The sequence below is a fragment of the Anabas testudineus genome, chromosome 6 (assembly GCF_900324465.2).
Source record: "Anabas testudineus chromosome 6, fAnaTes1.2, whole genome shotgun sequence".
NCBI classification, from domain to species: Eukaryota; Metazoa; Chordata; class Actinopteri; order Anabantiformes; family Anabantidae; genus Anabas; species Anabas testudineus.
The window spans coordinates 8,999,388-9,026,540 of NC_046615.1; the positions used below are offsets into that span (position 1 = coordinate 8,999,388).

Genomic DNA, 27,153 nt, shown 5'->3' on the forward strand with positions numbered 1-27,153 from the left:
ATTTCTTTATTTGGACTGATTTACATAAATCTACAGATATAAAAGAACAGATGGTCTACGGTTGAATTGGAAATAAGAAAAAAAAAAACAGCAGATATTCTATCATACAATTCAAAGTGCATTTAGTAAAAGGCTAATTTAAATGAGACATACATAAGTTAACTTTTTGATTAGTACAATAGTTCTTTATTTTTTGTACCCTCCCAACACTCTGGCTTTATTCACAACTTTCTACTGAAACTTCACCTTCTCATCAGGACTGAGAATGAGTAGACAGCAGGAGGAAAACAGAAAGAAAAATAAAGAATTTCCTTTATAATGCATTAGAATGAAGCATGTCGAGACTTAACTGTCCCACCTTAACTAGGAGACGCCGCCAGAGTAAAACGACCGCTGTACATGATTGGCTAATACACTCAGACTGAAGGGTAGAACTGAGCTGCTGACTCAATGAAAGAACCTCACTCACACCACTGTAAAAGACACTCACACAGAACGCGGAAAATAGTAGTGTGGGCAAGTGGCGTGGAAACTGAAAATTCAGCTCACTGACGGAACCAAACAGTGAAGACACGCACTTTGGGTCCATGTCAATGTTTCTACTGTATGTAAAGTGATCCCTTTGATTCCATGGCTACTGAACATGACCCCGACCTCATACAGAATTGAATCCAGAGGCTGAACCCGTGTCCTTGGTGAAAGGTTGACCTCAGTATTTATATCAGAGCCTAACCTTTTCATTATGAAGGGCATGGACATATGTGGCCCTAAACAAAGCCCCCCCATCTACCAGCCCCTAAGAATTTGTGCTTACTAGACAAATTACTTTGTCTGGCAAAAAGACGGCCAACAGAACCTGTGGGCTACCCTGCATTGCAGCATGTAGACACACTAACTCACAATATGCCAACCCAGTCACACTACAAACACTTGGGGCAAATGTCACATACACTTTTACCAATATGGTGTGTGTGTTGAGCAGGTTTTCATGTAAAACACGGTACCTAGTTCACAGTGTGGTGACAGTGGTTGTTATATATTATTGGGGCACAAGTGTAGTAATGTCATACCTGTTACTGCAAAATACTAGTGGTGTCGTATTATAGGGGTGGCCTCACAGTTTGAAATTGCCCAACTGTTCATAAATGCTGCTGCTTTTTTAGAATTCTGTCTCACAAGAGTTGTTTTATAGAGAATTAAAAAGGGAGCAGCTGTTTGAAATACAAGAAGACATTACAAAGTGAATAAAACAGAGGAAGAGGGGATAGTAAGAGAGCATGAACAGGGGAATATTCCAGGTAGTCAGTGTGGGTCAGTAGAGGTCACTAAGGCCAGCAGTCTTGCGGGCTTTCTGCATGAGGGCACGAAGCTGGAACTGTTTCCTGGACAGAAGGCGTACATGCTGTGAGAAAAGAGAGAAAGAGTTAATATATAAACACCAAAAGGGTTGAGTTTTTTTTCTGTTTTTTTCTCGTTATAGTGATCACCTTAAGGAAAACCTCCAGGTCTATGACACCTCTGCGTAAGGCTTCTCCCAGGTAGAAGATAGTGTCCTCAATTGCATTCTCTTCAGCATAGAGGTTCAAGATCTGTTTGTACAGCGGAGCTGTTGGCACGATGACATCATCAATGTCATTGTTTTCCGACTGGTTCTCCATCTTTTCTAAGGCCTCACTCAGCTCCTCGTCCTTCCTCTTCAGCAGCTCGATATTCCTGTCCACATCAGTCTAATAGAATAAATTACAAGGATATAGACATAAAATGTTGGTTAATATGTGAAAGATAACTTTGTAAGAGACAGGAAAACAATATAAACGAGTTTCTCTCACCACTTCCTGGTCCAGTCTTAAGACCATGTCCTCCAGTTTCTGATGTCCTTTCTTCAGGTCTTCCTCTGTTCTCTTCAGGGCGTCCAGCTCAGCCTGAGCTCTGTCCATCTCCTCCTTCATTCTCCAGCGTAGCTTGTCACTTACTGCTGAAATCAGAGATGCACGGATGGTGTCTTCGCCAATGGTCCCATCTCTGCTTGGGCCTTAAGAGAAAAGACATTGAATGAGACAGTCAACAGAAGATAGCAGATGAGCCTGTACCTCTGAACAAGCCACAAATCATGACTTGTTGGGCAAAGCAAACTACATAATATTCACTTGTGTTACAGTTATTTAAAGCCAATTTAAAGAAGCACCACAGAGATTTCACCAACATAGGTTAGATAGCTAATATGTACAGATGGTTCAATTAAAAGAAAAATCTATGTGTGCTGGTAGGGTTTTCCTTTCACTTTTCTCCTTACATTCATTAAATGTCCATTAATTTAGGACATAATTTACATGGTATCCATAATAGTGTCATCAGAGAGCTTCTGAAACATTTTAAAATTGTTACTTTCACAAAAACAGTATTTGAAAAATGGAAACTAGTCCATGCATTTGTTACTTCTACACTGGACTACTGTTTGTCCCAACTAATTAGACATTCCAATAACTCATTAAACAGCCTGCATTTCTCCTACATTAGCTTCTCTCCATCGGCTCCCTGTTGTATTTAGAATAGAAATTAGAATCCTTCTCCTTACATACAAAGCACAAAGCTCCCAGTTCAGGTTCAGGAAGCAGACTCTACATTCAAGACTAGGCTTATAACCTTCCTTATTTTATAAAGCTTATAGTCAGGGCTGGCTCAGGTGACTCTAAATCTCTTAGTTATGCTGCTACAGGCTCTAAGACTGCTAGGGATCTCCCTTGATATAAGGAAGGGTCCCCTGATACTCCTCTCCTCTGCCACCACTGCATGTCATTAACTTTGTGTCTTCTCTCTACTGTAGTTCTGTTTCTTCCTCTCTGTCTCCCTATCTGTACATTTCTGCATTTCTGAGCTGGATGTTTCCAGTGTGTAGCTACTGGTCCTACCAAACTGTCCAGTGAACCTTTTGGAATTTAATGGTTTTCTGCATTAATTTGTCATAAAATGTGATCTGATCTTCATCTCTGTAGAAGTTGGGTGATGCAACAGGACCCAAAACAAAGTTTTTCCACCTGTGGGGATTTTATGATTGTTCTCATAAGAGACATAAGAGATGAGAATTGTTCAATGTTATTATTTTAGGCACATTATATGTGTTAATACTTTTGACTTAGATGAAGATGAGAATACATTTTTTGACCAATTAAATCAGAAAGCTACAATGCCATATTTTATTGATCCCCTTGGCAAAGCACCTTGACATGACTTTTGTTGTGATTTGGTGCTAAATAAACTCAATAGAACTGCATTGAAACGCAGTGCCCTAGAGCAGTAAACACAACCTTTCTAAATGCTAAGACTCTTACTTGTGATTTATTTATGTTTTTAAATTTTAAGTTCTGTTAATATTCACAGAGGTAAATTAAAGCTGAAAAATACCAGGTTATGCAACTCTAATTGCACTGATAGATGGTTTCACAGTCAAGACCACCTTATGTACATTCTAGAGTCAGCACAACAAATGTCAGAGTTGATTCACTCTTGAGATCTGAGTGGTCTCCGGGCTAAGCCATTTCTTCTCCTTCACTAAATATAGGAGACAGCTTAAGCTCCTCCCAAATGCTGGTCACTGACTCGTACTTCAGTGGTGCTAACTGATGTTGGGACAGCAGATGAGTACCCTAATCGTAGGCCTGTCTTTGTGTGGAGTTACTGTTTCCAACCTAAATATAGCGCTGTGTGCTTGAGGAGTGTAGGATGGGGGGCCGGTGTAGGGGCCGTTCCTTTTTGGCCTTTAATGCTCCCCGCTCCAGTTACACTAGCGACCTTTCACTTGCAGCTCAGCGTGCCACCAAAGTCACACAGTGGATTGAGAGGGTTTGAGTCAGAAGGTCATGTGTTTTAACTCAGGGATAATGTACACCAATGGAGTAAAGGACCTGTATTGTTCTCTTTTCAAGGGTGACTTATCAGGGGTGACTTATCATATGGTTTAATATTGCATCACTGTGTTGATTGCCACATGGATTTAAAAGATACATGTACACGGAGAAATACAGACAGGTTTTCAGTGTGTTAAGGTTGTTTGTAAAACTTTTGAAATTTGTGCAAATGTCAACATTCAAATAAAAGCATGAGATAAAGCAGAAACAAAGCGAGTCAGATATGAAATATAATACATACCAACTGTGGAAACTGGCGTCTGGGTGGGGTAGTGTGCAGGGCCAGCAGTGGCTGGATAAGAGTTGCCTCCTGGGTACTGGTATCCTGGATAGCCGCTGCAAATAGTTATAGAACCAGAAGATAGCTAATGCGTTATATTTTCTGTTTTAAAAAAAATCAGACACCTATCTTCAAGCTATAAATGACTGGTGTACAGTGTTATATATATAAAATAAATATATTACTGTGTAATATGTTGTAGAGGAGGCCACAAAGACTAACATACCATTCGTGTTTGCTGCATGTGTGTGATTTAAGTGGGGGAGAGGGTTGAGAACTGCTTGGCAAATATCTTACCCTGGATTAGGATTTGGACTGTAAGGGGACACCGCAGGCATACCAGGCATGTAGGAAGCTGAGACAGAAAGACACAGTAAAACAATCAGGTACGACAACACACAGGTCAAACTATTCTGTATCTCACAAAGACACATTTATGTTTTCTATACTGGTAACTGAGCTCCATCTAGTGCCGAAGAAAATAAATGCATCATACTTATGTTGACACTGACCCCAGTGTTCTTACTGTTCCCCCGACTTAATGCCAAACACACATCTTTAAAGTGGCCTTACTATTATTTTGAACTATACCTAGATGATTTAGCAACATCCTTGAGACTAGCCAAAAATCCTGCTGCATACTGGGTCAGGCTGACATCTGTGAAGTGCAGTGAACAGGTAAAACACTGCTCAGATTCCATAACTGTAACCACTGTTGTTTTATAGTTTTGTCTTTAGGAAAATTAAACAAGTTAATTTGAAATCACAGCCTAAAAAGCATTTCCTGTGAGACATATCAACCTCTGCATGAACTCTCTAGCTAGCACTAGTTGTGAGCAGAGCTTTGGAAACTAACCTCTTTTAACACACACCTGACATCAACTTTCTTAGCATTTTAAACTCTTAAAACTCTTAAGAACAAACTGGCCAGACTGAAACCTGTTCTTTTGCCACTAGCAACCAGCATACATACACAAGTTCACATCAGGCTTTGGACTATGTGTAACTTCCAACTTTACAAACATACCTAGATGACCTACTTGTAAAACATTTTAATGGTTAACTGATTTAGGTCAACCTATGAGGAAAAAAAGACATATTCAAAATATAGAGACAAGTACTCAGTGGCTCCACCAGTAAAATCATTAATTAACCAAAATGTCTAAAACTAAGGTTGTTTATTGACTTTTCAAATCTAAAATATTAAGCAGTTCACTATGTTATAAACTTGAACTCATATGATTGTAGCAGGCAAAATATGTTTCACATTCTCTGAAGTGAGGGCAAAAATCATTGCCTCGCTTCATTCCTATATTCTATTTTTTTTTTACACAGATTGTAAATATGTTACCGAAGGCAAATATTGGAATTACAAATACAAAACTGTTCTGAACTGGGCTGTAGTGAGCTTGTGGTAATAGCATTGATAAACATCAGTATGTAGATAAAATAAAGAAAATCCATCTTAACAATATTTAATCAATGTATTAACATAAGAGACTTTATTAGGAATGCTTAACTAAATATTAAGTAGTTAATAATAGTTGATGTTCTACCCATTGTGTTTTTTATGTTTTTTTAACATTATGTTAATGTTATAAATGAGGTGGATGAAATCTGACATGTTCAAACAACATCTCGATAACAACAAATATTCATATCACTCACGGTTAGGGGGTCCAGCAGCTTGGAAGGCTTGGTAGGGGGCTTGTGTGGTGGGACGAGAGAACACAGGAGGTTCCTCTCCAAACACCACAATCATCACCTGAATCAGACCATAGAGGTCTGACTGAGGCTGTAAGATATACAGTGAAAGCAAAGCTTGACTAACCAATACAGGAAATGGAGAGTAACAGACAACAAATTGATCAAATATTATCTAGAGTGACAGTTTCTATTGTTATACTTACTATTAACATCTACACTGACTAAACAGATGATACTTACATGCTTCCACTCATGTAGATATGGCAGGTAGATTTTGCCATTGGCATCAATGTGCTTGCCAGTTTTTATCATCATGGCACTTGTAGGTTTTACAAAACATATGGGAGGGTTGTAGGGATATGTGTCCAACAACCACAGACACACTGGGATGTTGTAGACATTGCCTACAGGAAACACAAAATATTATACAAAAAAAGTCTTAAACTTGAATTATTGTTTTGAAGAATCGTTTAGTGTTCTGTTTTCAGAAGCAGGAGGATGTGAACAAATATATATTTGACAATCTAAACATTTCCTTCAACTCTGTCTTGATATCCCAAACCTAATTTGGAGAAACTCTGGTTTGTGTTGAAACAAATGTTTGATTTCTTAAATGCAATTTAAACAAAATTTCCCAGAACAGGAGACAAGCAAGCAGATCAAGGACATGGACTAACACAAAACAAGATACAGTCTGTTTGCATTCTTGTTCTAAGACTCCAACCCCATCTCAATTTGTATTTTTAGTAGTTAACTACACAGAAATGGCTAAAAAAAAAATTAACAACTCATATCCCAATGCAAATATAAATGGGGTTAAACAACCAGCAATCTACTGTAAAATGGAGTTAAACTACTACTGTAGTTCACTGCTTCCCAACACTGCCAAAATACCATAGATAGAGACACACAAGAGAACTTTCTAATTCAGTTTAGGAACAATGTGCAACATGCCTTCACTGAGAAACTGTTTGCATAAAGCTTTTTTTTTTTTTTTATTTATTTTTTTACCTCTGTAGCTCACTGGGACTGTTCCTGTCAAGCTCATCAGGTCTCTTGTGGAGCCATCGTTAAACACTGAAATACACGAAGATCTCATGTCAACAGTTGGCTATATACAGTAAAATCATTAAATGACGCACATATAAAAGACACCAGTCAGTTAAGACCAAGATATATCAGTATTGTTCAATTTACCATAAGCATCCATAACTGGCTTCAAGTCCTTGTACTGGGAGATGACATTAGTAATCTCACGAACAGTCAGATCTCTGTATTTATATTGCTAAAGGAGGAGAGACCAAGTTAGTTCAAATCCAACAAATCCAACTGATACATTCCTGGTTTAGAAACAGCTGATGTTGTTTGTTTAGGTAGTTATTCTTAAATATACCTGTAACCTACATGATCAACATGAAATTATGAAACCTCTGCATGTTCACATGAACGGTTACTCTGCCTCTAACATCCGGAAAACACCATTTATGCCAAATAATGCCAGAAAAAATTTAGTGGCATTTTCAAGTTAAGACAGCATCCGTCGTAGGATTAAGCATATGAGAACATGTTATAAGAACGAAATTTAAAGAATAGCCTTACACAAATATTGGAAAGGTGATTTCGGAACATGTTTATAATCAAAATTCAGAATAGTTAGCAATGTTAGCTAGGTGGCTATACTAGACTGTAAAAGGTAAACACAAACTTAAACGTGAAATATTGACAGATATCATCGCAACTATTAGCTTTAAATACAAAAAGCAATGTTACTATGATCAAATGAACCATTTATTGAAACAGAAACTATTAGTGTGCGAACTCTCGTTATGTCATGTTTGATATAGGTAGTATTAGCTAACTTGCTACTTTTAGCCAACAAGTACGGCAAGAGTTAGGCAGTAGGCTTACCTTCAGCATTTTCTTCAGGGCACCTTCGTTGACAACTGCCATGGTCTTAGAGTGTTTATTTTAATTGCTCTTTTTAATAAGTTAAGCGGGCGAACAGCTGTATCATAAGCTATCTGGAGTGACAGGTAACACAAGCTAACGCTAGCTAGGTTAGCTAAATTCCACTGAATGCTAGGCTCGGGCCTGACTATGGTCACGACAGTAAATTTATTACAGTATGAAACCCTTCAGTCCAACACGAGTGGCGTCTTTGTTGCGGATGTCCCACTATTCGATCAAGCAAAAAAAAAAGAAAACAGACTAAATGTTTATTAATAGTTGTACAAAGGAGCCCGGAAAAGAAATATCCGATAATCAACAGAAGGAATTTCCGGCAATCCAACTGACAGCTTCCGGTACACGTGTGACGTCAGCAGTAGACGGGTGGCTCCTCAGGTGTGTAACCTAGTCCGGGAAGAGGAGCCATAACTTCATTTGGATGTTTTAGTTTTGGGACAGACACGGTATGTATGAGGATAAGGAGTGCCATGACTCATGCTGATCATTAGGTGTGACCTGCATGTGTGTGTCACCTTTAGTAGGCCACAGTTGGATCAACGTCAGATTGTCATGACGTGCTGCATTATGACGACATATTTAATTCGAATGATTCTTAGACAAGCTATAGAGTTGTTAGTTTCTAAGAACTTTAATTAACGGCCAACATAAAAAGTCATAATGAGAGCATAGGCCATAGTATGCAGTAAGTAAGTAAGTAAGTAAGCAGGCCAAAGTGTAGGTGAAATCAATAGATCATTAAAAAACCTCACTAGTGATACATCTCAGGACAAGGACGACAGAGATGAAGGAAAAATTACAGCGCGCCTTTGCTGTCAGGGATATTCACTGTCCACACCTAATTGTGAAGTAGTTTTACATACAATACATGTCAGTCCAAAATGGAAGGTTTTACTTATTTACACTGCATGCTTTCCACAAACAATAAGCACAAGCATTTTTAATATGACTCTTTATTTAGAATACCAAAAGAAATCATTATCAACAATAGGTTGCATCGTCATAATGACGTTTAACAAGCCTGTCTTTGGGAATGTTTTTGACTTTATTTCTTTTGTGAAAAAGTTGTGGTTAATCTAAGCTTTAGACTAAACCATTGCACAGAAGAAGAAGTCTTAAACAGTAACTGTAATATTACATAAACTAACACAGCAATCTAGTTTACAATAATGAATAACCTATTGCAAGAAGGTATTTTCCAGTACTACGGTATTTGAGTACAATTTCTGTTCTGCTCTGTCCTCAGTCATGAACGATCCTCATTTGACAATACCACAGTTTATAGGGCAGTTGGCTGTATAGTGTATGTGTTGTCAAAATTACCACCTTTTCTCTTCTCTGGTCAAAAGTCCAAAAGATCTGTGGCTAAGAGCACAGCAAATGTTCCTGGGCGCGGTTAAGATACAGCTTTATGAGCTGCTTGTAAAGTGGTTCAAGCTGTTAACACGAATTTGTTATGTTTAAAGGAACACGTTCAATCCCATCAAACACAGCTGATATCTTTTCATCAGGTGCTGCTTGACATATACAATACAAACCATTTAAAAATCAGATACACAAATGTAATTGGTTTCAAATTTGGAACGAACCAGAAAATACTGAATGGATACCATCTGACATAGTGCCTAAAACGCTCCACAGGCTCCGCACAAACCACTTTTCATGCAAAATCATTTTTCATTTGTCAAAATACTCAAAAGCCTTAACAGTTGGTTTCATTTTCTTGCTGGAAAGATTGACCATCTTCTCCTGTTAAAGACAAACACAAACTTCCATCTGCGTTGGAGTGCAGCTCTTCTTGTCTTTGGAACTGTAGCCAACCTGAAATATACATATATATATATATATATATCTCATTTTAGAGAACTTGTTCTTAGTTACAAGAATTTATAGACATGTTGACGAGGTAAAGGGATTTTCAGCGTAGATTTATTAGTGATGTGACCCACTCACATTTAATCAGGTGTGGCCTAGATACCTTATGTATCTTGGACCTGTCTCTTGTAGCTATAGAGGCTTGTTTTCTGCCTGTGTGAGTGTTACTTACATGAATCTTGCTCTGGCTCTGGACAAGGCCGCATATACATGGGAGGGAATTCTCCAAATATGACAACCATCACCTGCAGTAAGCTCAATAAGTCGCATTCACCCTGACAGAGGGAAGGGAAAAATCTATATTATATTACTATATTATATGTTTCACAGACAGCACACATCGTGTCGTCATCTGTTATAACATGCAGCCATCATGAAGAATATAAGATGATGTTTCAATTCTCACATTCCACTCTTCCAGGTAAGGCAGCACAACTTCAGCATTGCTGGAGATGTACTTTCCTGTGATCAGCATCATATCACACGTGGGTCTGACATAGCAGATGGGAGCAGTCTGGGGGTAACTTTCCTCAATCCACACACATATAGGTATGTTATAGATGTTGTCTTGTAAATGAACAGAAGGATATAGTATGTTACCTTGCATATTGTGCAATCACCAGCTTTATTTATCTTATTTTTTAATTCAGCTTGATTAGAATCCATGTGAAATTGGATTACTCAGTATTCACAGTAAGAAAAATGTGATTTTACCTGTAAACATGACAGGAATGGTTCCAGTTAGACTCATTAAGTGTTTTGTGGTTCCATCATTGTAAACTGTACAAAAAAGGAAAATACACATATATATAATTGAGAGTACTTTTTAAAATTGCTCACATGGTCAGTACCAGACTTTAATGTGACCTGTAATTTTGTTGCTTACCATATTTGTCCATTATGGGCACAAGGTTTTTGAAGTGAGTCACTGCATGATATATTTCACCGGCCACATGTTTGCGTAGATAACTCTTCAAAATAATAGGATAAAAACACTAAAATACTTACACATGCAGTTTTAATTAGAGAAAATGAATTCTTCTTACCCTGGGGAGCATTTTCTTAATTGCCTCCTCACTGTATGGCATGATTAAAGTCTATCCCAATGAAAAATATCCCTTTTCTGTGTATTCTTCCAATCACCAGTAGTCACTTTCCGCCTGGGGCTTATAAATAACCTACTATCTTTTATGATCCTGGAAAAACCAGTAACAGGACAGCCTACAAAATATGCAAATCATCTGCCCAAAAAAGTAAAATCTAGGTTACATGGTTTGAACAACACAGGACTACCAGTTTGACATTGATACAATAAACTGATATACTGTACAGCTTATTAGTATTATCATAGGATTATCAAGATTAGCACAGAAGCTATCTTTGTGTTGCTTTTTAAATGATTTACTGTGACAATCTAATTTCCTCCACCTGAGTCAATGTAAGAATCCCCTTGATACTGTTTCCAGTGGTAATACATAGATACCCATACAAGGTTTTCCTAAAGAAATAGAAACAGACCTGATGCTGCAGTGTAGTGCTACATCAATAATCCTTTTGTTGTTGTTGTACACTCATTGCTTGAGCTAGCTCAAAGTTCATTTCACACATTCCTGTCCATAGTTAACAATTTTGAACTAAATTCAGTGCCAAAAACATGAACTAGTTTATGTTCATTCCTCAGACATCCCACCCTAGAAACCGTGATGTGAGTTACGTGGTTGGTTTGAATGTACAATGTTCACTGAAACGCTGTGTACCTAAATAAATTAGATTTGCCCTGTTCGACTGTACAATCTAGAACTTCTCATAAAAGTCACTGCTGATGATAAAACTATTGTGTAAATGCATTTATGACTGTCCTTTGAACCTTCACCACAGCAGTACTTAACCACACTGTGTAAACTACTTGACACTGTACATTACGATTTTATCAAAGCGGGAGAAAATATATTTGTCAGGAACAATTTTACACGGTTATGTTCAGACAATCGTTTTTTGTGACATCACCATGTTTATCTCTATAGGTCATTCACTTAAACATGAGACAGAACAGCCAGTAGATGGCAGCAAGTCTCAAATTTGAGAGAAACGTGATGTGCAAGTGTGAGGGACCTAGACAGTTTCATCTTGACATCTTTATTCCTGTCCTGCAATACATTTGCCACATTCTCAAAGAGTAAATACATCTTAAATAGCTAAACAGATGACATTTTCATAAATTCCTTCCACACCTCCATTCCACGTTTTTCCAGTGGAGAAACAAACCCTTGAGCCCACGGAAACTTTATGCAAACCTCCCAATGGTCTGTAAAGTCTTTGTCATGCTCACCAGGTTTTCTGACATGTATACTTGTGGTTTGGATGGAGTATTCCAGCAGCAACATGATGCTGACATTCTAATGCAATGGGGTCTTGAATGCATAGGTTTGTGGAAATCTCAGGTATTATTAATGTACTGTTTAAAAATTGTCAGGGGAGGACAAACATACCATCAGGACTGTAATTACACATTCCACACTTTTTCCATTAAAGGTTTAAGTACAGTGAGTGAAAAATAAAAGTGGGACCAAGGATCAGCCCTTGCACTATTTACAATATTAAATTTTTTTAAACAGGGATCTTGAACACATTCACAATTCATATTCTTCCTCCAAGCAGAGAAAAAAAAAAAACCAAAAAAAAACAAAAAAAAAAAACACTAAACTGAGAAACTTCACTGTCATTCACACAGAAACTAGACTGATCACGGTTCTTTAAGCCATGTTGTTAAGTGAAAAGATTAGCTTTTAACTGTAGAACATCGATAAAAATGGGTTCGTTGAAAAGAAATGGCATCTGAAGCTTGTTGCCAAAACCTGCCAGTAGTCATACATGACCAATTCTGTGAACTGCTAAAATAACCTGGACTAAAAATAACAGTTTCAAGTACTTACCATCAAATATTCTAATTTAACAATATGAACATGGGAGCAACGCAACTTGGCTTCTAATGGGTATAATCTAATGAATTTGTGAATTAATTTTTGTTTTTCAGTCATGTTAAATGTGATCATATTCAGACTCACATGGTTACATTACAGAATTTATCCTTTGTTACAAAACAGTGTAGTGTTTTCTGGGGCTTGTCCTGTCTTTCAAATTCTGTACAGTGCATGTATTAAATCACTTCTATATTTTTTTTAAGTTGCACACATAAACAAACAAAACAATGCAGCAAGTAGAACACGAAAGTGTCTCAGGTAGAGCTTGCTGCACACATGAGGTACAAACTAGCTAACAGATAAGGCAAAGTAAACACAGAGCAGTCTTTTTCATTTAGGCAGTACATTAATGCAGTTGTGGAGAGCACAAGCTAGTCAATGTTAAGAAACAATGCAATGCACTCCCATAACCCAATAACCATCACCTATTACACACAATAATCCCACATGTACAGTAAATATAGTTCTGACATGATTAGCACCTGACCTGTTATTGTTCCTTTGAAGAGTTGAGGTGGCAGAGAAAAAGAAAGAGTTTGAGGATAGTTTGGTGTGCAGAAAAACCGGTCTCACTCAGTGAGGTCAGACCTGTGCATTACACTTTGCAAAGCTAACTGGTGACATCCCTAACCCTGATTTGCAGGAGTGTTAAAGGAGACCTTCCTGTACCCTGATTCCTGAGCCTTAATGACAAGGAGTGTTTCTTGCAATCTAAAACTAACTCTTAACACCAAGGGTTGTACACTATACAGTATCTAAAATAAAAAGCAGGAAAAAAATCAACTGGTTGCCGTTTTGCCTAAAACCACAATGTGTCATGTATGAATGTACAACTGTAGCAGTGTCCTCCTATTCTATGGATAACCTCTCTAGTTTTAGCAACTGCAAGATGTCAACAACTACATTTTCATACACTTTACCTCTCCTTCCTAAACCACAGGAAAACAGTCAAATAAGCATTCATGAGAGGTATTTTATTCCCAATACTTTGTGTAAATTGAACAGTAAAGAATGCTATTGCACCAGAGCCTACGTACACTAGCTATTAGTATTATTATTCCACAAAGACAAATCTTAGAAAAGAAGCATTTGTAGGGTGAGATGACAGCTGCATTCTTGAAATTAATTTCTCTTTATAGTCTCCTTATAAGATACTGTATCTATCCTGATAGCTATGTGCAACAGGTCATGAAACATGTCAAACCAGGTGCCGTCTGACATAAACACTCAAATAGTGCTGAATCCTCCAATCACAAAAAAAATAACAATAAAATAAAATAAAATAAAATAAAAAAAAAAAGCTCCATTTGAAAAACAAAATCAATGACTTTTACAGCTAGGCTACCTGCAACAACAACAAATAGTCATTCCCATGCCAGCCTCCACCCTTGAGTATAGTGAAGGGCCTACACAGCCATTTGATGGAAACCAAAGGCAGGTAGTGGCATATGCATTTAAGAGGCGTCGGTGTAACTAAATGTCCATTCCAAGTTTTTCCTTTTAAATCAGCCCCCTTCCAGTGGGCAAGCACAGGGAGTGGAATTAGGTTTTCAAGGTGGGAGGGTGATTGGTGGCACCCCTTTTAAGACCAGTGTTGAGACTGAAAACAATAAGTTAGCAGGAAACCTGGAGAGCTACCCAGTAGGGACCACACTGGTGTTGACAGAGTCATTAGTGGTGCTCACAGGTCAAAGTGTGGACCAAAAAACGGGGAGGAGAACAGGCTATTTTAGATAGCCACTTAGGCAACAATCCAAAATCCTCCTTTCTATAAAGGTCTCAGCTCTGGTGGTTTCCTTCAGAGCATTTGCTTCCATCATTGTCTTGATTTATAGTTTATATTTCATCATTGAGTTGTTTTATCTTTCTGTCTTGAAGTCCATGCTGCCACAATGCACTGTAGCACTTCTCCCATGCAAAAGCCAGCTGAAGAATGAGAATACACAAGAAACAGATGTTAGATAGTCCATGTTGTTATTACTGAAAAACAAAACCAAGACAGACAGACAAAACTTAGTTACATGGCTTCATATTTAGTTATATTTGGGAAAAAGGCAATCATGTAAATTAAGACAATACACTCAGTTTACTAGGCACAATTTGGAAGATGAAGCTTTGTAGTACTGTTGAACTGTATTATACTATTGTTCAGCCTAGCCACCTGACATAAACCTCCACAGAGGTAGTCTTCACTGCAAACTGTGTTATTGGACTGCATTACTTATGCTAGGTATACCAAATAGATTGCTATGTGAGTGTATGGGTACCAGTGTGACGTTCCATGTTACTGTTTGCAGTACCTATCAAAAAAGAAAAATAAATGTATGGACAATTTTCTCACCTGTATCATGATACCACACAGCGACAGCTCATACAGTCCTGACCGCTCTCATCAGGTGGGTTCAGCTTCCTTAACTTATGCTGTCTGATCTCTCTAACCAGTGTGTAGAAGGCATCCTCTACTCCCTATAAACAAAGGTTATACAAAGATCTTTTTTTATACTTGCACGTAGATTATCCAGTTATATTAGTAATAATACATTTGTCAGTTAGCAGTATATTACATGTACCCTTATAAATGACATCAAACCTCTCAGCTGTAATCACTATTGGGAGGCTTTGCAACATTACCATGGCAACACTGATCATCTGAGACACCGTTAATCAAGAAATCATAATGACTAAAGTGAAATAATTGCTCAAGTCTTTGTATACTCTTCTGGTTGAATGACATTCTGCAGGACTGATGATAAATGCGAGAGTCTGTGTATACCTACATGACGTGTGACAGTGAGTCAGAGACAGTGGGAGCTGTTCAACGATTTGTGCTTATGAGGCCTTTCAAAACACTGCAAATACTGTAGTTCCACTCTCAAGCCAAGGTAACCTGGCTATGAGTCACTGCCTGCAGCATGATAAAATGTTCCCAGCAACACAAACCACATTATACCATAGGCCATTCACTGTTCTCAGGTGTGCATTAATCCACATGTAAAATGTCAAAGTACACGGCCCATACTAGAACACTCTCATAGCTATAACTATATAGCTAAACAATAACTATAGTATAAGGCACCATGTGATGGGGTGGATGCAAGGGTCTTAAAATCAAACTTTTATGAGGTATAGTGGAAAAATAAGGTGTTTGCAATTTTACATAGCAAAAAGAGAGAACCAATATTTTTTTCCAAGACAGTGTCTGTGCAGTGTCTGTGCAGTGTCTGTGGTTATGCAGTGTCTGTGGTTATGCAGTGTCTGTGGTTATGCAGTGTCTGTGGTTATGCATTTCTTGCTTACTACCTACCTGTCGTGTCTTGGCAGAGGTCTCAATGTATGGGATGCCATAAGAGCGGGCAAGTTCCTGGGCTTGCCTTGTGTCCACTGTACGTGCTGGGAGGTCACATTTGTTTCCCACAAGCACCATGGGAACATCATCTGAGTCCTTTACGCGTTTAATCTGTTCTCTGGAAATTACAAAACAAAACTTGTGTGATCATCCCTGCTTTATAAAAAACAGCAGCTCCACCACTGGAGAGCCAACCACCCAGGGAGCTCTAGGACCCTGAGGAAGATCCAAGGCCTGCTGGTGCCGGGCTATGCTGCACTGCTAAAGGAGGGAGGTGGGGAGGAAGGGAGAGAGGGGGAGGGATGGACAACAGGCAGGCGGCAAACAGCATTACCTCATCACTACAGCAGCCAGCGCCAAACACCAGGCAGCCAGGGGGGACTCAGTGAGAGGAGTGGGTTAGATCAATCAGCTCAGCTCTACTTCTTCCTCAGCCACTGTACAGCAGGATGCATCCACTATAATCTCCCCAGCCCATCTGCAGTCAACACTCCTAACTCTGTTTATGACCACACTTGTTCTTAGTCTTAATGTCAAAGACATTTAAACCTATGTAGACCATGGGCCGGCTAAACGGTGGTATTTAAAGTCTAATAGGCATATTAAAAAATGAAGGCACAGACACATTCAGTGTTTCCTGACCAGATGTATTTTTGAGTATGGTATAATACTGCAAGCTGGTCGAAATTATACAGCACACTTTTAAGCAGGTGCCCTGTAGTATTGCTGCATGCAAACTGTGGTGGAGAGATTTTGCAGAAATTAGTATGTGACTGTAAAATAGACAACAGATCCTTAAATAACAACTCTAAACAGAATTCTTGCTATTCTTGCATCCAACCAAAGAGTCATCTTTCACAAGTTGCACAATGATTTAACTGTGACACCAGCAGTTGTGTTAAACTGGGCTGGGTTGCCGTGGCAGCAAGCCAAACAAATGTGTGTGTAATAAACCCAAAAACCCTGCCTCACTGTACGGGAAATGGCTAAGTTAATATGCAGTCTTTTTTTTCTTGCAACATGCAAGCATGGCAAGTAGGTGTCTAATGTGATAAGAAAGACAAAATGTGCAAAAAGAGAGAACACAGTCATCTCCATCTAAATCTCTCCCTCACTTTCTCCTTTCCTGTCCTTGGGAGTGCTACCTCTCCCCGCTCCTCTAATTGAGTCAGGATCGATTTCATTGGCATCGTGCTGTAATCCTCCAGTTGGGGGCTAAGCTTTCTTTAGCCGTGTTAAACGCTACAGCATGACATCACCCCACTACTGCAGAGAGCTGGCACACACGTATACACACCTCTCTCCCCTCAGACCTCATGGGAGTCCTTGAAACACACACTGTATATACAAATATGCATACACAAAACCTTACAAGAGAATTAATAAGTGATTTTATATCGGAACTCCACTGTGACTAGTCTGTGACCTTGCTAGGAAATACACATTTACACATCTACAACAGATCACATCAAGCTTGAAAGGGTAATTCTTTTACCTGTATTTGTATTTGTTCAAAACACAAAAACACACACCTGTATTGATGAATGTCCTCAAAAGATTTGGTATTGTTGATGGCAAATACACAGAGGAAGCCCTCTCCTGTCCTCATGTACTGGTCTCTCATAGCACTGTACTCTTCCTGACCTGCAGTGTCCAGGATGTCCAGCAGACAGGTCTCCCCGTCAATCACAACTTGTTTCCTGTACGAGTCCTACAGAAACAAGCCGACACTTAGAGTGGTGCTGAAAACATCAGTTGAATATGTGAAAGAGAAACAAAACTCTGACACAAAACAGATGGCTGATGAGGTGGGATTTGAGGAGACTGCATCCACCACCACTATTACTGAGCGTGGACATTCTTGGCCTTGGTCAGTTAATAGTAAGCATCTCATGTTAATTGACCATGCGTTTACTGATATGATTAGTTCTTCACGCCCAGGTCAAATGGACATCAAGGGATCAGTGGAAGAGGATACTGGAACCAATGTTTAGCCTTCCAACACATAGCCACAAAAACATGGAGTGCCGTCCCTTTGTTTGCCAGAGCATAGGGGCCAGGAATGCAAATACACAAAAAGGACATTGTCTGACCAGAGGCAGGCGTGGTGAGAAAGAGAGAGAGAGAGTGTGTATGGAGACAGTGAGAGAGAAAAAGAGTGAAAACAGGGAGGGAAAAAGTCTCACTGGCTTCTCTCTTAACTCTGAAATGTCTTTCAGCATCTTATATTTTTTGAAAATATAAGAATAACAAAGAAAGACACACTAAACATTTTTTCTTAAAATAAAATTAGGAGTTTCTTTCATGACTGACCATTTGGAAAATGCTGCAGTAGTCTATTAATTAGATTATTTGGTTTAGATGGAGCTGATGTCTCGGTATGATGCAGAATATTATTCAACAGTGACTGTGAGCTTGGACATTTGAGATATGCAAGTTAATGGATGCACGACATAGGCATAAAAGTAGTGTACCACTACTGCCACAGATTCAGGGGGGAGGGAAAAATCCTACTGGGAGGGGAGGGTTTAAACTCTGGGACAACATTCCCATTGTAACAAACAAAATTTTTCCCACAAGCATACATAGAACAGGTAGAAGAGAACTGTACCTCTATGGTGGGGTCATATTCATCCACAAAGTGGTTCTGGATGAGCTGGATGGTGAGTGCACTCTTGCCCACGCCTCCAGCTCCCACCACCACCAGCTTGTACTCCGTCATATTTGCCGCTGCTGCTCACCACACACACCGTTGCTGGAGAAAAGACAGGGAGCAAAGAAAGGTGCAGGTTAGCACAGTGACAAAAAAATCATACACATTACCAGAACCACTAAAACACACATTGCTTTGAAATGCTCTTCTCTGCCACTGTGCTGCCTGATGCAGCCAACAGCAACTGATACAGACAAAACATACATATTACCATTACTACCCAGTGGTGAGAAACATCAGTCGTTTGTGTATATGTGTTGTAGAGAGTGAGTAGTGGGGGCTGTGGTTGAGACCCTCAAAGGGGAATGTGAAAAATGTGCTGAAGGTACTCAATGTTCCAATCCTCTCCCGCTCAGTGTGAGCAGCAAAGAGTGTGTATGTGAAGCAAACCAAGGGAGGCAGTGAGGAAGAAAAAGAAAAGGAAAGGCATGACACTGGCAGACTGATTCTCATCAGTCAGACTACCACATTACCCCTGCTTACCTTTGAACTGATGTTGAGAGACAACAGAGCTGAACCTATCATATTAACCAAAGACATGATGAAAGCAAATTAAACTGCAATTTAAAGAAAGCTAAACTCTGTAAAAAGGAAATATCTTTGAGTATGTACCTTTTTATTTTCTACAATGACCTAAAATTAATCCACAATTGCTAACAAATCTATGCTATTTCTATTATTGCTAAGAACAGTTTCTTGTTGGTTTGCCTTCATACGTCTATAGGGATCAATCCATAGCAACAGAACAAGATGCCTAAAAGAGTATTTTATAACTCCGGGTGTGGCTGCAGTTGCCCCCTATGGACTCACTGCCCAAATCAAAGCATGTTATTAAAGAAACATGGCAGTATATAGAGAAAACACAAGTCGTATCCAATTTGCTGAAGACTAAAGATACAGGTAAACAATACCTTCACCGAAATGTATGGACGTCAGGGGCATATTAAACCAAAACAGATAAAGTTTAACAGTTCCAACACTGAGATGTAAAATCTCCCCCTTCAAACAAACAAAAACAAAAATTTGGCTGGTGCCAAAGACAGCTTTTATTTACAATTGAAATCACTTATTAAAAACCATTTGGTAAAAGTATTGTTACAATATTACTTTAGCTGTGATTAATATGTTCAATAACTCAGGATGAGTCGATCTTTCTGTAAGCTAACCCTTACCAGAAAGACAAGGTTAAACGTGGGAAATCTATAGAAAATATTGGTCATTTTTGTTACTGCAGAGTTTACAGATTTATTTCCATGCATAAACACAAGCCCATGTGAAGGTACACACACAGATACCCACACAGATACCCTGACCTCAACCCCACCCCAAACCTCCACTGCTGGCCAGAGGTGTTAAATCAAAGCCAAAGAAAGTAGTCATATCAGTGTCTTCATTGCACAGAAACGCAAAGTATGACTTGGCCTATTGCATATTGACCAAAACATTATCTATGACCTGAAACCTACCCGATACCAGCTGTTTAGAAGACATGGTGAGTCAGAATTAGAAAGACATGAAACTAGATTAAATCAAGTGCAAGACACGGCTTGTGTGACCAACCCTGTAGTCAAACCACAAGTGAAGTCTGCTGGAGGCCCATAGCAACAGCAGGAACCTCCTGTGATTACGGCTTCAGACTGACATCATACAATCAACACTGACGCTCGGATTATGTCATCACAGCGATGTCATCCAAGAAGACAGAACAGAGGAAAATTACTGGGAATCTTAGTATTTCCCAATATGCAGTAACCTTGAGCAACAGCTAAGTTTCACTTTCTCTTTTTGGAGTGGTTAACAAAAACTCAACTCCTAAACACTTTTTATGTCATGGCGTCTTTTCCACTTTAAATAAAACTTTTAGTAAGATTATGCCTGTGATCTATTGGACCGTGCATAACAGCCCCACCCAAACACTCAACATAGCCTAAAATCTTTCTTCCCCAAAAGCGGTTTCTCATGTTTTGTGGTTCAGACTGAACTTTTCAGAGTAAAAGAGCTTGCTCATTGACAATGTTTTACTTAACTCAATGTTTTTTAAGTGAGCTGAATCACTAACCTGAGCCAACAGGGCAAGAGTGTGTGATCAACCCATAAGATTTCATGAGCACCAAGGGGTGACATACATTGTTTTTACAATTGTTTTTCTTTTCCAGTGTCATCTCTAACATCAAATGTATTCCACAATTGTTTAATATATTTTTCAGACCACTTCAAATCAGAAATCTCCTTAGTTCAAGACATGATAGGGTTCTTAAAACTGTGTTGTCAGATAGGGCCTTCCAAACTGGCCCGTGTTTGCCATTGACATTCATCGAAACCTGACTCTAATTAGCCCTTCTAATGAGCTGATAGTTCCAGATTGTCACATGCTTTCACATACCAAACAAATAATTCAGATTAATTTCTTTTCTTTTCTTTTTAAGTTTTTTGCACCTATATCAAGTTTAAAGACTTGCATGAAAAAATGTGATCGTTTTTTTTTTTTTAATTTCATGAATGCAGAAATTAGACAAAATTCTGAAGGGCCCATTTTGAGTGAAGAAAACGTTCAAGTATCACTGCACTACAAATGTGCCATGTGTTGCCCTCTCAGTTACGTAGAATGACAAGGTAACAATTGTTCTCTTCTTTACAAAATATTTTAACTCCTGTTAAGAACTTTGTGGACGCCCCTTAGGCAGCAGTTACAGTAGCTGTTGTTAACTACACAGTAGGATATGCCACATGGTGCCCCTGCATCACCTGCAATGATTTACCGTGTTGTGCACAGTGTCAGCTGTGACCATTGTCATCGTGCTAATATAATGTGTAAGTCCCAGTGAGTCACTTGCTGTGGTGCATAATTGTTCAGTTGAATATACACATAAAATGTTTGCAGTATAGGCTGCAGATGCAATTTTTAATGAATCAGCCGGCATGAGCACAGACCATCAGCTGATTATGATTAATTTTAGACGTCACAGATCAGTGTGAATAATTAGCCTACCGGTACACTGACTAGTTTGGCCCACTAATCAACATCAAGAAGAGTCCTGATGAGAACAGTCAAAACTTTAGAAATGGTCTTCTACCCTGTAAGACCAGTTTTGTTCCGTGACTCACCTCAATTTTATAGCAGAGACTTCATTCTTGCTTTTTGTCCTAACATTCTCTGTGAACTGAGGTACTTTATATAAACAGGTGTGTACCTTCCTTAACAATGTCCAGTGATTTCAATTTGTTACATGTGTAATGCAGTTAGGTTCTAGCCCACCTGAAGGATAATTCAAGCAAACACGATGCACATGACTACAATTTAGAGTGCCTGAATAGCCTGCAAACGGGAAATTCAGTTTTGGACTTTTAATTGCAAAATTTTTTCGTTTGCATTTCATTTTTCAAATCTGCCTACATTGGTCTATGCATGTAGTGTTCTAATGCTATCTACGTGCACATCTGTTAAAATGTCTGTGTCACTTGCGTCTGAGATGACTTTAACTGTGCTAATGTGGAGAGAGACTAAGATTAGCCAAGACTAGGACTTTCTCTCTGATGTTAATGATTGTAAGAAAAGCAGACTGAAGACACAGTTGGTCCTACTGTATCACACAGACAAACATGTACCAGCTACACATCTTTAAACCCTGTAAGCTATTCTTTACCTTAATGGACAGGTAGCTCTGAACACCACTACCAGTATCAAAAGTAGCCTCCTTGTGAAAACACTTTTATAATTCTCTTGGACATTAGGAAAGAAATTATCCTGACCCCTTAATCTTGTGGTCAAGCATTTAGCTTCCTTTTCACTCAGTGCAAATAAAGCAGGCTGGTACTCAAGGCAGCCATCCATGGCTGAAGTATAGAGACTGTGGACGAGCCATAGAGTCAGCCTCAGTCCTCAAAGCTTACTCTAACCAAATAAACAGCAGCTGTGTGAAGAGGACAGACTTGTGCAGGGCAGACATACGCAGGGACACCTGGCCACAGAAGGGTACAAACTTGAGACACAGCCAGTATTAACATACAGAATAACTAAGAACTACTTTCATGTGTGCAACAGTTAGCAGAAAACAATGGAACATATACAACGTAAAATACAAAACTGTAAACACATCATTTGGGTTTAGAAAAGTTGGAGATACTGCAAATCACTAAAATGGGGCAGCGAATAAAGACTAACCTCATTTTCAATTAGTCTGTTCCAAATTTTTGCATTTAATTGAATAGTTGTTTTTATACATAAATAGTTTATAAAGAAAACTGTAGAAAACCACAATCACAGTTTTCTAGCCAATATTATCTTAACACAATAATGACATACATAGACCTATTTGGATGGGATGAGCATTGTAGGAGATAAGGAACATTCACTGCTACCCTCTGTAACTTAAACTGTTGTTCTGGATGGTATTTCAATCACGGTTAAATTACGAGGAATGGCCTGTAATACAAATGGACATGGCATTTAGCATTCAAAGCCCAAATACACTCCAAAGCAACACAGGAGAATTTAAATCTCGGGGCAATGGGAGAGACATGAAGCAGAGTCTGTGTGAAATGTTTCAGTCACATATACTCAAATCCATAAAACACATATTAATATCATTCTGTCTGACCCACACCTACCACAGTTATCAATATTTCAGATGTCAGTCAAAAATAAAATAAAATAAAAAAATCTAGTCCTATCCCAATCCACTTTATTATATCCTACCACAATTCCAGTACAAATATTAGTCAACCTGACCTTGAATACTCCACACATTTAACCCTAACAGCAATAGGTTTGTTCTACTAAATATTACATTTAATATTAAGTGGAAGCTACAAAAACTCCCCAACACATACACACACAGCTTAAACATCAGTTATACATTAATTTTCCGTCGCTGTTCTCCATGTGCGTCCAGGCAAAGTGAATAGCTTATCTTGACAAACATATGCCAAAAAAACATATTAATAACCAATAATAATCTATATATATCAAAATGTTTATACCAATAAAATACAGTTAATAGAACTAGTAAGTACTAAAGAGACACAAAAAGAGACTGACACCCGCATATTCACACACAAGTCCCAGGATTCTGACACGACTGGTTAACAATTCTTCTGCATAACCACATCTTAAGTGTACACCTGCCAAACGATTGAATTTTGCAGCCTAATATGCTAATTCGACACACTGTCGCCCGCTCATGAGAGACGGGAAGACAGCCGTGCCATCTCCTCTCAAAGTAGGCCATGTCAGCAGCTGATTAATAATCTACATATACATATGGAGATTAACAGCTAAATAAATCATTGATAGAGATGCTGTTGCTTTCTCAGAGCCACTTGTTGTCAGTATGGGTTCAGACAGAGCTGTTCTTTGTGCAGATAGAGGGGAAGGATGCGGACACAGTCACTGGAGATCACAATCATCAGTACAAATATTTCTTCTTTAATATTTCTCCTGCACATCTACCAGTTAACTTGTACTTTCGTCCTTCGTTGCCCAAGACATGCAACAGTTGGCCACATATGCACACACACACCACTAATAACATGCATGACTCTGAGAAAGACTATAGTTCCAGTCTTGTCTACAAGTTGATGACCTATCCCTTCCCCAAAACCTTTACACTAACTCAGCACAGCATGTGTGTGTTTACTGGTTATTTATAGCTCACTGCATCCAGTCTGGGAAATTAACAGTTCATTTTGAAACCCTAGAGCCCCACCTCGACCAAGAGGATAATCTTACATGACAGCTTACGGAGGGTGGGAGCACAGAGCAACAAGATGGTGATGTCAGGAGAGTGTCTGAGGGTGAGAAAGGGAGAGGGCTACTCTTACTAAGAGCATAACAAACCATGGGAAGGAGAGATCAACATAGAAACTGAAAAACAATTAAAGAATAATGACATACACATAAAACTTTTTTCCAGCTAATTCAGTTGTATGACTCTGAAATAAACGTCTCAATAAATATAATAAATATTCCTCCTGACATGGAAAACAATTTAATCATGTCAACACACATGATGCCCTTCCTCAACATGCATTTTGCCATCCACTGAAGTGCTTAATTGGTTAAAGAATCCATACTGGCAGAGCCACAGGCCCACTGCATAGATAATAGATTTTTAATGGAGCGATGATGGTAAGGAGACCCTCTCTAGGGAGGTATCACAGTCGAACACAGAGACTCAAAGACCCATCCTAGAGCCTTGATAGCCCACCACACCCTCCCACTGCTATCCAATGACATCATCCTCCTAAACAACAACCAAACATTAGTGTTGACTAGCAGCTGGAGAATCACTACTTTGCTCTCTGAGTCCAATAAAACACTAAAGACAATTTAAACAATCACACTTTTTTTTCTTTCAATTTAACAATGATCCAAAGCAATCCTGCTGTGATGTTGAGAATCTTTATAGACAAACATTTAAAAAGCATGCCCTCCTCTCTTACAAACATTGAGATGGAGAGTTTCTGTGTGACTTCATGTACATGTGTGCACGCTTAAGCAAGCAGCTCTTAAAGACACTGGACTCCAAATGACCTTTTCCCTACTGGGTCACCCTTTGGGCAGGGTGACAAACTGGAAGCAGCCGCAGAGATGAAAAGGCCAGCTGACCTCCACACAAAGGCCTGCCAGTTAGAGGAGCCATGAGGCTTATCAGACACCAAACACCCCAAAACTCATCTCCAGGCATTTCTTGGCAATCAGAGAAATAGTTAAATGTTCTCCAGTTGTTTTCATTTGTGTACAGAAATAACATGATGGGTCACATAAACAAAGCTGACAGTTGACCTGACAATAGTCCAGTTCTTGAAAGATTTTTTTTTTTCCATATCATGATTAGGAGCAACATAGCAAATTAGGAGTTAGGAGTGTGACACGGCTTAATATGACAGGTATACACAAGTCTAGCATGAGCAATTGTCAAGCCTCAGCTCTACACTTCAAAGAAAGCAAATCCCGGCAGATGAAGCATGATGAGTTATCAATTGTAAAATCTTTGTATCCAGAATAGTCGCTCTTATTTCATTTCAGGAAGCTGTGCAGCTGGTCAGAGAATAGGACACTAACAACACACCTCTATCACCACCTTGACTGTCTCCAGCTGTTTTCCAGCTGCCTGAAGTGTTGCCTCCACTCTGGACACTACAGAAACCAACACCGGACCTCTCATAATATATTCTAATACACTTGATGGCGATAAATACTATTTGGGCGTTATTCATGTATGATGCTATGGTCAGCAGCAGTGACGTGGTGAATAAGCAATTGAAATGCGAACAGCGGTCAGTGACTGTCATATGCTAGAAAGCCAAACATAAACACACAAAAGTGAACTCGTTTTCTACAAAGACACCAACTTAAATGCTTTGATACTAGCGTATATGATGAATACAATTCATTGACCGATGCCAACTTGGAATGGGTAATTTGTGTATTACACGTTATGGTCCAACATTTTGTGATGGCCAATTAGATACTAGTGATCTGTTTGCCACGTTTTCCCCTCTGAACTTACCAAAATGCTTTTAAACAGCATTCAGAGAAGAAATAATTCAATGTGAGCTGTATAGATGTCTTGTAATGGAATCTGACTTCCGCAGTAATACATTCAGTTTTTACTCAGTGTGACGGGGCGTCACCCTGGTCTGTGTGACCACTATCGGCAGCAGCAACCTCATACTCAAGATTGTCTCTACATCAGACGAGAAAATAAGGGTTAAATTCCCCTTTACAGCTCTGTTCATTTAAATACCTTCGGTTTCTTTTTCGACTGACACAAGGAGAGAAACCGCGGACGTCTAATGATGTCCCTCCATAACCAAGTTTCCATACCCGAACTAATGGGAGACTCTTTACCAAAACAATACATAATTGTCTAAAAGCTGAGGCGTAGGCTAAATCCGTGACATGTGTGATTCCTCATACATGTGACTATTTAAAATACAAGCTGAGCCAAAGTCCTGTCGATAGATAACTGGATCGCCAAAGCTCGCCGGTGTGATTCAAAGTGTTTACGAGAGCTAGCTAGCTAACATGCTTCAACCACAATAACGGCCAGCTGCGTTCAAAACACTGGAAGCGTTTTAAAGCGGACATGTTACTAGACAAAAGCAGTCACTGCCGTTATATTTCAGACAGAGGAATGTGCACCGCATACTTACAACGAGCAGAGGTCTAATTAGCGACGAGAGGGACGTTTCGTCTTCAGGGGAAGAAGAGGAAAAAAAAATCTTTCAACTCTGTTGCCTCCCAGCTGTAGGAGAAAGAAACCAAATGTTCTTGTTCTGCTTCCCACCGTCTTCAGATATCTGCAGCGTATTCACTCCCATAAAGAGTTTGATTTTCAGTGGCTAAAAAAGCACCAGGCATTCATTGGTTCAGGGGT

The 27,153-nt window shown here is 39.1% G+C and overlaps 3 protein-coding genes across 3 annotated transcripts; all 3 read right to left on the minus strand.

The window, feature by feature from the left end:
• Window positions 1-789: 789 nt before the first annotated feature.
• tsg101a (tumor susceptibility 101a) lies at window positions 790-8,189 on the minus strand. The gene is made up of 10 exons (XM_026366199.1): window positions 7,801-8,189; window positions 7,090-7,177; window positions 6,904-6,969; window positions 6,133-6,296; window positions 5,854-5,980; window positions 4,483-4,540; window positions 4,147-4,241; window positions 1,830-2,032; window positions 1,488-1,727; window positions 790-1,402 (listed from the first exon to the last, which is right to left on the minus strand). The coding sequence occupies exons 1-10, from the start codon at window positions 7,840-7,842 to the stop codon at window positions 1,313-1,315; spliced, it is 1,173 nt and encodes a 390-aa protein (XP_026221984.1). The 5' UTR covers window positions 7,843-8,189; the 3' UTR covers window positions 790-1,312.
• A 590-nt stretch (window positions 8,190-8,779) lies between these two features.
• Window positions 8,780-11,073, minus strand: zgc:123278 (UEV domain-containing protein). The gene is made up of 6 exons (XM_026365487.1): window positions 10,779-11,073; window positions 10,619-10,703; window positions 10,447-10,512; window positions 10,139-10,299; window positions 9,905-10,007; window positions 8,780-9,678 (listed from the first exon to the last, which is right to left on the minus strand). Exons 1-6 carry the CDS (start codon window positions 10,818-10,820, stop codon window positions 9,560-9,562), a joined length of 576 nt encoding a protein of 191 aa, XP_026221272.1. The 5' UTR covers window positions 10,821-11,073; the 3' UTR covers window positions 8,780-9,559.
• Window positions 11,074-11,856: 783 nt separating this feature from the next.
• LOC113165774 (GTPase HRas) lies at window positions 11,857-27,152 on the minus strand. Its single transcript, XM_026365488.1, has 6 exons — window positions 26,930-27,152; window positions 18,671-18,814; window positions 17,592-17,770; window positions 16,018-16,177; window positions 15,055-15,179; window positions 11,857-14,639 (listed from the first exon to the last, which is right to left on the minus strand). The coding sequence occupies exons 2-5, from the start codon at window positions 18,779-18,781 to the stop codon at window positions 15,060-15,062; spliced, it is 570 nt and encodes a 189-aa protein (XP_026221273.1). The 5' UTR covers window positions 18,782-18,814; window positions 26,930-27,152; the 3' UTR covers window positions 11,857-14,639; window positions 15,055-15,059.
• Window position 27,153: the final 1 nt, after the last annotated feature.